At 36.4% G+C, this 13,085-nt stretch overlaps 1 protein-coding gene across 1 annotated transcript; it reads left to right on the top strand.

The window, feature by feature from the left end:
* The first annotated feature begins 11,064 nt into the window (after nt 1-11,064).
* On the top strand, nt 11,065-12,952 carry LOC111801379 (squamosa promoter-binding-like protein 3). The gene is given in 3 exon segments (XM_023685357.1): nt 11,065-11,536; nt 11,539-11,563; nt 12,569-12,952. Coding segments are annotated over 3 exon segments (477 nt in total). The 5' UTR covers nt 11,065-11,196; the 3' UTR covers nt 12,681-12,952.
* Nucleotides 12,953-13,085: the final 133 nt, after the last annotated feature.

Here is a 13,085-nt window from a genome sequence, read left to right as displayed (position 1 = left end):
TCTCTCTCTCTCTCTCTCTCTCTCTCTCTCTCTCTCTCTCTCTCTCTCTCTCTCGATGAACAGTGAAAGAATGAAGAGAGAGAAACATTTAGAAATCCAATAAAAAAGAAAGGGAAATAAAGTTGGAAGAATATTACAGATGAGATGCTCTTTTTTATTTTTTTATTTTTTATCTTTCTTACATTTTACTGCGTAACATTTTACTTTATGATGAAGGTAAAACAAAGATATACAGAGGGGAATCCCAAGAGCTCAATGTCCAATGCAAAGCATCTAAACCATAATCCCACCACTTCACCGCTTCTATGTTCGGTTGTTTTTAGATATTATACTCTTTGGGTTTTTCTTTTTGAGTTTTTAAAACGTATCTGTTAGAGAGAGATTTACGCATTGTTATAAATAATGTTTCGATTTTCTATCTAATCGAGGTGGGATCTTACGTCTAGTATCTTTGTAAACTAAACTATCTACTTAGGAACCTTTCGAGCATATTAATATATGTTATTTGGACCGACCCGTATGATGTTGAAGTTTCACGTATCGTTCTCGAGGAACCTATTTGATCTCTGAAGTTTATAAGGTATTGTGAGATCCCACGTGGGTTGGAGAGAAAAACTAAACATGGTTTATAAGGGTGTGAAAATCTCTCTTAGGAGAAAGTCGGGAAGAAAAAGCCTAAAAAGAACAAAATATTCACGAAAATAAATCTAAGGGTTAAAATTCACTCATAGATTAATCAAATAGGATTACGGCTAATAATGAAGAGGAAAACTAAAATAATAATAAAGAAAAATTATTAGGCTTTAAATACAAAATAAAAAAGAAATCATATCAATCAATGAATTCACCTAGACACACAAAACATTAAAGTAAATGTGATAAAACTAGACCTAAACAAACTAGATACTGCCGGAAATTAAATATTAAATTGGATTATTGGTATAATTGCTATGTGTTTAGATTTGAGTTAGGGTTAGTGGGTATGCATCAAATTTAGAAATTTCTACGCGGAAGTCAGTTACCGGCAGATATTGTCTTTTTTAGACTTTACCGAGAAGTTTCCATACCCATATAAAAAATGTTCCGTTCTCCTCTCCAACCAACGTGGGATCTCACATTTTCTCCATCTATGTTTCGTCTCCTATTTTAGAAAAATTTTCATTTATTTTTACAGGGATTGGATCGAACAGAGATTCAAATATTACAGTACTCAGTAAATAACCTACTCCAACTGGAGGGCGAAGAATTGAAGGATGATAATATATATATATGGGGTATGTCTATGTGGGTTTGGTAAGGAATGCACAAGGGGGATGGGCCAATATGCAAAGGAGGGGAGGGGGTTAGTGAGTATTAAATAGTAAATGCATTATTGATGGGTATAATTTAGGAGACTTTTGTGGGCATCTAAAGACCCTATTTTGAATAGGGGAAAAGCAAAAAGGAAATGAATTAAGGGTTGTACAATAACAATTCTATCTCTCTTTCTTTTCTAGTGGGAAGAAACTATTCCTTTTAGACATGAAATTGGTGATAGTTCCAAGAGCTAAGGGACAAAAGAGAGTAACATGTGGGGGTCCCTAGAAGAACAGAAAAGAAAAGAAAAAAAAGACCCTAAAAAAGAAGGGCACAAGGGGTTTGGAGGGCCATGTGGAGGGCAGCTTGGCTAGCAAAGGGCAAGGAATTATTGTATAGGGTGAAGAACAAATGGATTTTGTAGTAAACCAAGGGATTTTCTCGTTTCCCCTAACATTCCATCATTATTCCCTCACCACTTTGCTTCCTTCATCTTATGTAGTAATATTAAACTTGCTTTGGATTTCGGGAAATCATCCGTTTTAATATTTCTTACTGTTAGTAGGTATTGTTCGTTTTGACACGTTAAGTATTGTCATTAGTCTCACAGTTTTGAAACGCGTCTATTAAGGAGAGATTTTCACACACTCGTAAGAAATGGTTTGCTTTCTTCTCTAACCGATATGAGATCGAAAGTAAGATTTGGATTATCTTATTGATCAATATCTGAAGATAAGAACACTTGTTTGAGATTTGAATCATTACACAAGCAAGATCGATCATGTCAAGCTTGAATAATTCTAAACATGTAAGTTAAACTATATAAAACTGCAAGAAAACTTAGTATTTGGCTAAAAAGAAGACAAATGTTCTTCTTTAGTCTACTTTACAAATATAACATACATGTCTTTATATAGCTTCAAAATGAAAACACGTAACCTTTTATGGATATTTCAAAAGTTGTAACGTTCGTAGCTATTTAGAATCGGATCAAACAACAATACATTAAATTTATTTAAAAGGAATAGAAAACTTCAAAATCGGTTTGAGTTTGCAAAACAAAATGACAAAAAGTTCTACGAAACTTTAGAATAAATAATGAAAATGTGTTGACAATCTTTGAAGCAACTAGCAATTCCTCTCGTTCTGTCCTTGCACGCCCTTCCTCTTACTTGGATAAGTTACTACCCTCAAAGTCACATCACACAGTCCAAAGTAATTCCCGACCACACAAATGGACTATAACTATCATTCTCATGCACATAGACAATTGTCCTACGCTCTAATGTAGTTCTCATGCACACAAATAGGTAATTACTACAACTCTCATGTATGCATATAAGGAATTACTACAGTTTTCATGCTCATAGATGGATATTATAGAGAATCGTCTCATGTTTATATAATCCAAAAAAAAAAAATTGAGGAACCGAAGGATAAATTTAAGAAATTATCAACTGATTCATTGTCAATCACTCTTGGATATGGGCGTAGATATGAGATGAACCACGATAATGGTACACCTAATTTTAAACAAAACGATATTCAAATCCTCGGAGATGCTATGAACCTAACTCAATTCTTCAGCCAAATAAGAGAAGGAATAAGAACGGAGTTGATGGAAAGTTGAGACCACGTGATTTTTGGTGATTTTCGGTAACTCACTGGAAATCTGACAAGTCTACCAACGAGTTGAAGAATGGATCCAACCCGACCTGCCAATTGTTACCTCATGAACTTTTTCAATACTTACGTTTAGTAGGTACCCTATACGTTTTTTCTTGAATTGAACGAGAAAGAGTGTGAAAAGATCAAAACCTTCTATTATCGAAAATGTAACTCCATCCTCCACTATTTAAAATGCAAAGTGACTTGGTTGTAAGTTTAAAAGATCAAACATACCATTAAAATGTAGGTACATTTTGAAACATGGGTCCTACAAACCCACCAAATGGCATGGCCTACTACCCAAGAGGGCACTATGAGTTAAGGGTATCTGAGGACAAGAGAATCCAAACTGGCTAATATGAAAGCAACTCAACATGCACGCTTTTGAAGCTAAAGTTCGTGGAATTTTGAAGTTCAATGAAGAAGAAACAGATAAGAGGAGACCTCACACCATCAACTCAACAACTCATCACATATCCCTCGTGTTCAGACAATGATCTTAATCCCATTTTGGTCGGCCGCTTATTTCGACATCCACTTTTCACAAACAAACATGTTGTATTAGTATGCTAACAAACATTTTCATTTAGCATCTGATGCCCCGACATTCTTTTACATCTTTTGCAATATGATCACGTTATCTGTTAGGTTAAAAAGGGTGTTGGAAAAGCTCGATCAGAATCAAGACAAGTCAACTATTATTCGCTGTGATAGTAGCTCTGCTATCAAGCTTTTAAAAAACCCAGTAATGCACGGTCGGAGTAAACACATAGATGTGCGTTTCCATTTCCTTCGAGAGCTCACAAAAGCTGGCACTGTGGAGTTGGTGCATTGTGGCACACAGGAACAGTTAGCTGATATGATGACTAAACCACTAAAATTGGATGCTTTCTTGAAGTTGAGAAAACTATTGAGAATTACGTAGATATAAACTGATTACGATGGTCAGAATTGTTAGATTTGAATTAGATTTGATTTAGATTTTCTTGTTTTCAGATTTAGTCAATCTCCTTCTAACGAGATTTCTCCCAATTCTACCGATTTTTTTAGTATTCTCCCGAATTAATCTATGTACCTCTTTTCCTTGCATTCTAAACTCGTGCGCCCGTATCAAACAAATTCTAAGATATCCATTTCTCAATCTATCTGTCTCATATAATAGATATGCGTATCCATAAATAGATTTATAGATATATAGAGAGAGGGAATTCATAGTTAAAGGTCTTTGTGGTTTGATGAGAAAGAGAAATGGATGAGTTTCTTTCACAAAGTTTGAAAACTTTGATCAAATTGAACATTAATATAAACACAAGTGGGGAACCCAACATGTCTAGTGGTCATGACAAGACTCATCACTATTCCCTCATTCCTCTTCATTATTTCTGTCTTTTTCTAATTAAAATTATTTTTAAAGTTTCAATTTCATCGATCCGTGTGCCAGCGAGGGGGCATGTGAGATCTCACGTTGGTTGAAGAAGAGAACGAAACATTCCTCATAAAGGTATAGAAATCTCTCCCTAACCGATGCGTTTTAAAATCGAAACAATATCTATTAGCAATGGGCTTAGATTATTATAGCACCCGTCATAATGTAAATCGCACAAGTGATGCCAGGAAACAGACCGCTAACTCATAAGTCCGGAAGTATCATTATTGTACCTTAAACTTTATACTATTATATTGTAATAATTTGTTGAGTATTTTATATTATAAGTATAAAAGTGTGAGGAAGATGGGTGATATTCTCTCCTAAGTTGGCAAGAAAGATATATTAATCTAAGAGAATTTAAAATTGTAAAATATCAAATTGTCATCATTATGTCGATCTTAACAAGGATTTGCTTACGTTAAATTGAAATTCTATGCACTTGTAACCTTGTTGTCGTCCATTATCCACATTGTATTTAATTATTTATCCCTTTAGGATTTGTTTAATCAATTTATTAAATATCTCCTACCTAATTTAGGTGCTCCTCCTCGTCCACCTAAGTCGAAAATATTTTTTTAATATATAACGGTACCATGTCAAAAGTTCATACCAAGATTTGGAATAGAGAATTCTGACAATTTTTATCTCCGAAAGACTAATACGGTCCTTTCAGCCAAAAATTACTCCAAACTAAACATGCTTAAGTTTGAAGCTCGTGAAAAGAAATATGTAATAACTCAAGCACACCACTAGCAGATATTGTCTTCGTTGGATTTTCCCTTTCGGGCTTCCCCTCAATATTTTTAAAACGTGTATGGTAGGGAGAGGTTTTCACACCCTTATAAAGAATGCTTTGTTCCCTTTTCCAACCGATATGGGATCTCACAATCCACCCCCCTTCGAGACCCAACGTCGTCACTACAGTCGTTCCCATCTCTAATCAATGTGAGATTTTACAATTCACCCATCTTCGGGCCCAACGTCATCGCTGACACTTGTTTCTTTCTACAATCGATGTGGGATCTCACAAAAGGTGCATAGCGTTGGTATAAATAGTAACTATGAAGTCTTTTAAGTATTTCTTAACCATTATATAGATCACTATGTCTCGGTTCATTGATGTACTATCTCATAACTCGAGCATCACACCACAACAAAAAAAAAAAAGAAAAAAAAAAGAGCGTAACAACAATTATTTGATTAATAAGAGAGATAAGAATTGTTAAATAATAATAATAATATAGCCATCATTTTCGTTGTTAATAACTTAGCGTAGGAGGCGGTGTAGGGTTTGATTTTCTTAATCACAAGTGAGATTCGTCAACTTCTTTGGATTTACTTAATCTAATCTTGAAATTTTATAACCAATTCTTAAGTTGTCATTATGAGCTTGATTTTAATCTTAAACGTGTTTTATTATAGTTAAAGTTAATTTGTAAATTTAGTTAATAAAAAAAATTAAAATTTAGTTCGTTATAAAAAATTATGAAAATTTTATCCAATTATAAAAATTATTTATAAATCATAAAGGTCACAGATTTATGAAATTCCACGTCAGTTCGAGAGGGGAAGAAAGCATTCTTTGCTAGGACGTGGAAACCTTTTCTCAGTAGACATGAATTAAAACTGTGAGAGTGACGGTGACATGTAGCAGGTTAGAGTAGACAATATCTACTAGCGGTGGCCTCGAACTATTATAAATGATATCAAAACCAGATACCGAGTAGTGTATTAGCTAGGACGTTCGGTCCCCACGAGGGGTGGATTGTGAGATCCCATATAAATTGTGAGGCTGATGCGGTGGATTGTGAGAGCACATATCAGTTGGAGAGTGGAACGAAACATTTTTTTTATATAACAAGGATGTGGAAACCTCTCTCTAGTAAACGTATATTAAAACTGTGAGGCTAACGGTGATACGTAACAAACTAAGCAAACAATATATGTTAGCATTAGCCTCAAATTTTACTGGGTTTAAATTTTTTTGAAAGTATTTTTATTAATTTGAAAATTATAGAAAATTATAAAAAATAAATTAAATAAAGTTCAACCCATTAAAATTAAATTTATAATTTAATCAAAATATAGAGATGTAATTATTTTTTTATTTATGCATTTAATTGCTCTAAAATAAATGAGACCTAATAAAGAAAGATTTTTGTATTTAAATTATGAATATAAATAATAATGATTTAAATATAGCGTTAATTACGAATAATTATTATAAATAAGCATTAATTACTCTCATAAAAAGCCACTCATCATGCCCACTTTACCCCTAATTTTATGGGACCCTGCTTCGTAATTTTACCCCATTATGTGGTCGGCTGAGATTGGTTGTACGGCGGACGCCCACCGCCACCGCCAATCTTTCCTTTCAGCCCCTCCCAATAAAATAATTGCAATTTGGTACATTTTATTTTGCCGACACTTGGATGTGGGCCTGGTTGTGGGCCTTATTGGGCCGTTGCCTAAATGCTGACCTCGAGCTAATGGGCCTGGTCCAACCTATTTCGACCCAATTCCCCAAGGATAGTACTCGCATACAACTTTTAATAAATAGACATTTTAATTATTTATTATTATTTTTTGTTTACAATAATGGCCCATTAAACAGTTGTATTATAATTTCTATATTTATTAATGTAAAATATTACTTTATTGATAAAGTAAAATAATTATTAATCTCGCCGAACTTTTTTATTATTATTATTTTTTTTTTTGTAAATATTAGGAGCATGGTTGGGTGTGTGCGTAGGAGTGAGAGTAACGTGTGATTGTGAGAAGCAACAAGCAACAAGTAATGATCGAGAGACATTCGAGATGTGGTGGCTGCAAGCGAGAGTGAGTAGCGTGGTGCATGCGGTTGCAAGGGGCGGTGCGACATGGGTGTGAGAGTGCGATGTGATGGTTGCGACCAAGAATGAGAATGGTGCAAATGCATGGGAGCGCGATGGTGTGGTTACCGATAAAACAAGAAGAAATTGCACATTAGTATAATGCTTACCACACTAGCTTCGACTCGGTGCCCCGAAGTTTAGGGTTTAAGGAAGACTATACCCTCTTTAGGTTGAATAGGGAATCCTTTGGAGTTTTCCCCTTTTTTGTGTAAATTAGATTAGAAATAAGTTAAACCAGATCGAGCAGAGATCGGATTGGAGAGTGTGTCGTTCACACGTCCGCATGTTGGTCGAGGAGGGAACTTGGACCTTGGCCCAATTTCTCTCTTCACCTTTACTTTCTAGCTTGGGTTGAGCCATGTGAGCTTCTTTATGTTTTAGTACTCCGAAGTAAGTATTGGATTATTTTTATGATCGTCCGTCAAATCGTATAGGACTGACTCTAGGTTTCCATCGTATCTTGCATTCAAGTAGAGCTATAGCCTTTTTTAGGCTTAAGTGCTCCAAGACCAAGTCTCGGGTTATTCTTAAGATCGATTGTCGAACTCTATTAAGATGTTTCTAGGTTTTTATCAATTTCGAGATAATTTGGTAACTTGTGGCATTCCACTTTTGTGTTTTCCTTGTGGCTTTCAACAAGTTAATAATGGATGAAAACCTACTCTAACACACTTGGTAAGCTGAAAAGAGGGGAAGGAGTGTGTCAAGTATATGCCAGACACAACAGCACGCGCCCACAATGGTGCACATGGCTACTCAAAGATAGCCTCCGCAAAGCAATGTAGAGGCATTCCTGATGCTTCTACCCCCCATGCTAGCTACACAATTGCACACTTGCATCGCCTCGACCTCGACTTCGACACGTCATTTTATTATAAATTTTTATTCTATCATAGTCCTTCCTTGGTTTCGGCTCAACTCGTATTAGGACTCTTTGACACTATTTGTATCACAAATTTGTATCAGTCTACTTCATTGTTCATACTATGATTCTCTCGCAACTTTACTATTGGATTTCCACTGAGGATCAACTAGTAATGAGGCTAAGAAATTGATGGTCTCTATTTTAATCGTCTCATAATTGATTTATATTAATATGCAAGTGTTACGATCAAGCTTTTTTCTTCATAATCTGTGCTAACTATTGTCAAAATCTAGACGTAAGAAAAACTGACCTAATCTTTATTGACAACACTGATAAATCTGTTTGATGAGATGAGTATATGACCTGCAAAATGATAAGAAACTACATATTAGTGTGGTGGCACCATCTCTACTGCATAAGTTAGCTCGGAGGCCCTGAGAATTTGGTTGTAGCAAGGTTTAGCGTATGAAAAAATGTATGTATTTTCATTTTCTTTATAAATTAGGCTAGAAGCGAGCCACACTGAACCTAACTCATAAAGTTGAGTAGCATAAATGATTTTTTCTCTTAAAACTGTTGGATGAAAGTCCCACATCGACTAATTTAGGAAATAATCATGGGTTTATAAATAAGAAATACTATCGATATTGGTACGAGGCCTTCTGGAGAAGCCCAATGCAAAGTCATGTCAATAGAATCCTCAAATGTCGAACAAATAACTCCAAAAGAAAAAAAAGTCGTATCGACGACGATACCGTAGCAAAACCATTTCGTCTGATGATACGAATCAAATTACGACACGTTTGGCTTTTTCGCCGCCTCCTTCTTTTTCTTTGGAACGGAGTCTAACTCGATTGGGGAGGCATACTTTGTTCGAAGAGAAACGTCGGAAGAAAGTCCTACATCAGCTAATTTAAGGACATTTTCGAATTCGCTTCCGACTAGTACTAGCATTAGTATAAGTTCATTGACCACGTAAGGACAATTCATCTCGATGAAGAATTCCACGATTACAAACGAAGAAATATAACATAACGTAGAAGGGATATATATATATATATATATATTATATAATAATAGAGATGAGATCGTGATCCAGTACAGTTTGGGTAAGATTTGAGTGAATTAATGCTTCCGAAAATGTAAATAAGTACAGACTCTGAGATGAACTTAATGCCATTTGGACCCACTCAGCATAAAGCTCTAATGTGCTGCACTGTGAGCTATCCCTCTAGCCAGTACAAATGGGTCCAATTTTATATCTCTTTTTCTTCATTATTGCTGTTCTTAGGGTTTTCATCATACTCTTTTTCATTTTAAATACACATTCAACCCATTATTGTGGTATTATTAACCCATGTTTGGTACCTATTTTTATGAACATAACTATATTTTGAATCTATTTGGCTCGTATATGGTTCGGTTAAACCTCGTAAATGGTTTTAGTAACGTCTTTTTTTTACTATTATAAACTCAAAGATCATCTTAGAATTAGAACTAGGGTTCACTCCATAATTGACACAGTACAGAAAATGAACAGAAAGAACCATTCCCTAGAGCAGCTTCATTTTAAATTACTGTCATAAATAAAGATAGAGATGGGATGCAAAAGGGGTCCAATTCATGCATCTCATTTATATTATATATAATATCTCTACTTCCCCTTGACTCATCAGTACGGTAACGGTTCAAGCCTACTATTAAGAGATATTGTCTTCTCTGGGATTTCCTTTTCGAGCTTTCTCTAAGGTTTTTAAAACGCGTATGCTAGAGAGAGGTTTACACACCCTTATAAAAAAAATGTTTCATTATTCTCTCCAACCGTTGTGGGATCTCACCATCCACCTCTCTTCGAGGCCCAGCGTCCTCATTGTCACTCGTTCCCTTCTCCAATTGATGTGGGACTCCCCAATCCACCTACTTTGGGATCCAGCATCCTTGCTGGTACACCACCTCCCTTCGAGGCTTAGCCTCCTCACTAGCACATCACCCGGTGTTTGACTTTGATACCATTTGTAACAGCCCAAGTCCACCGCTAGCAAATATTGTCTTCCCCGGGATTTCCTTTTTGAGCTTTCTCTCAAGGTTTTTAAAACGCGTATGCTAGGGAGAGGTTTCCACACCCTTATAAAAAAAAAATGTTTCATTCTCCGCTCCAACCGTTGTGGGATCTCACCATCCACCCCTCTTCGAGGCCCAGCGTCCTCACTGTCACTCGTTCCCTTCTCCAATTGATGTAGGACTCCCCAATCCAGCCCCTTTGGGATCCCAGCGTCCTTGCTAGTACACCACCTCGTGTCCACCTCCCTCCAGGGCTTCGCCTCCTCGCTAGCACATCACTCAATGTCCGACTCTGATACCATTTGCAACAATTCAAGCCCACTGCTAGCAGATATTGTCCTCTTTAGAATTTCCCTTTCTAGCTTCCCCTCAAGCTTTTTAAAACAATTAGGGAGAGGTTTCCACGCTCTTATAAAAAATGCTTCTTTACCCTGTTCCCCTCTTCAACCGATGTGGGATCTCACAACTACTCTCCCCTAAATTTTCACTCTAAAAACCACCAAATCTTCAAAAGATTCGAACTTTTGAGTCTTTTAACTAAAGGGTAGGTTTAAACTCGTTGAGTTATGTACACGTTAACACACTAAGTTCGAGTTGAACTACTCCAAACATGAGAAGACAAATTTTGCAAAGATTAATAAGTGAGTGGGGGATAGGTCTCTAAGATATATTTTAAAGTAATTGTGTACTCCAACTTGGCTGCTCAAGGTATGTGGAGAACATTATTGGTTCAAAAACCTTACTATTATAAAAGAAAAAGGGAAAAAGATGATTTTTTTAGCAACCCCATTTGCCCTTATTGTTTATATATAAATGTTTATGGCTAAAGATGGGAAAAATGACTCAAAAAATGGAGTTTGTGGTCCTTAGCCTCTGGTAGTAATATTATTACTCCTAATCTCCTCTCTTCTTTTCTTACCAACACCAACCAATTCTTTCTCTTCTTACTCTCTGTGCCTCTGTCTTTCTCTTCTGAAATGGTCACCGGAAAAGCCGATGGAAAACGGAGACTAAATTACTACGACGCGGAGGAGGACGAGGACGAGGAAGAGGAGGACGAGGAGGAAGACGGTGATGGAGAATTAGGGTTTGGTGAGGATTTCAATAAGAAGAAGAAAATTGTGGGTGGTGATGGTTCTTCTAATAAAGGATCAGGATCTGGGTACGGTGGAGCTGCGGCGGCGGTGGTAGCTGTAGCACCGTCGTGTCAAGCGGATAATTGTAATGCCGATCTGTCGGGTTCGAAGCGCTACCATCGCCGCCATAAGGTCTGTGAGTTTCATGCCAAAGCTCCGGCGGTTGTGGTTGCCGGAATCCACCACGGTTCTGTCAACAATGCAGCAGGTAGTTTTTTGGATCAAAACCCTAATCTTAGATCTGGTTCTAATTCTATGGTTTAAGCTATGTTTTAAGCTAACATGAAATTTAATTAATCATATGAGGAAATAACATGATTAATTTTTTTCATATCTATCATGAAATTGAGGATTTAAGATTAATAGTGTCATATATCTGACAAAGTTCAGGGATAATAATAGATAGTTAGGAATGACGTACGAATAATAGATGGTCGAGAACAATATTTTCACAATAGTATATGATATAGTCTAATTTGGACACTAACCCTCGATTTTTCTTTCAGTTTCATTCAAAAAAGTCCTGATACCAATGGGACGTTGGTTATATATTGTGCTCTTATCTAGCTTAGTTCTTCCTGTAGGGACAGTAAGCATACTGTCTTTCTATCTCCCTACCAATAGTTATATACTGTGAGCCGTTGTTGTTACTTTCTTGCATATATAACACCTCTTTCAATCTCTGCACTCGTTTTCTAAAACCTTTTCTTAAACCGAGACCAGGGCTCGAGCATATCTCGCTTGGCCGTAGGCAACGTAAGAACGAATTGGCTTAGCTCACTTGTTGCTGGACAGTGAGTGCTGCACAATCGCAAGTCATCTGTCATTAAAAGTGTGATTGTGACAAGTGGTGTTAGTCTAAGGCATGAGTCAGATACTAATTGACAGGAACAACAAATCCGATGCAACTCTTACTTATACATCTGTGATCATTTTCGTTCCTAATGTAGAGCTCCAGTCGTAGTCTCGACATAGATTGCTTTCCATCTAAGGACTTTGGTTAACCCTCATCATCAATCTCTTTGGGTAATTGAGTATTAGACAAAATTGTATGTAGGATTTGATAAATTTAAGATTTTATGAGGTGCATTTAGGTTTTAATGGTGTTTAAAGCCATATTAGTTGTGAATTGTTCTATAAAAAAGGATAGTATCAAACATTTGATCACGTGATAACTAAAGATACATCATTTGTGTTCCTCTATGAAATGGAGATTTCATGGGCTTATGGAGTTTGATCTAACAAAAAGGAGTTGTCGAAAGCGGTTGGCGGGACATAACCAGCGGCGGAGGAAGAGCTCATCGGACGTCCATGGCGAAAGCTGAAGCTAGGTAGCAATGACCAGAATGATGAACATTGATGTAGTTTATAGGGTCTTCCTTCCCCAAGCAATTTTTTGTTGGTTTTGTTGTTGGTCAATGCTTACATTATTTTCACCTCTGCTTGCTCTCTCTCTTCTGTCAATCCCCAGCTTTTGCCTTTGTACTGGAAGACCAATTTATTGCTTTTGTAGGGAAGGCAGTCTTATTATTTTCTTCAACAATTGCATTCATAACCATTTGGAATAATTATGAGCTGCACCTTTGTTTTGTTACTATTCTCCCCCTTTTGTTTTCAATATATATCACAGTAGTAGGGTTGGCATCTAAGATGATAGTAGTTCTTCGCGTTGGCATCTAAGATGATAGTAGTTCTTCGCGTTGGCATCTAAGATGATAGTAGTTCTTCGC

The sequence above is a fragment of the Cucurbita pepo genome, chromosome LG09 (assembly GCF_002806865.2).
Source record: "Cucurbita pepo subsp. pepo cultivar mu-cu-16 chromosome LG09, ASM280686v2, whole genome shotgun sequence".
In the NCBI taxonomy this organism is placed as follows: Eukaryota; Viridiplantae; Streptophyta; class Magnoliopsida; order Cucurbitales; family Cucurbitaceae; genus Cucurbita; species Cucurbita pepo.
This window is presented reverse-complemented; position numbering and strand designations above follow the sequence as displayed.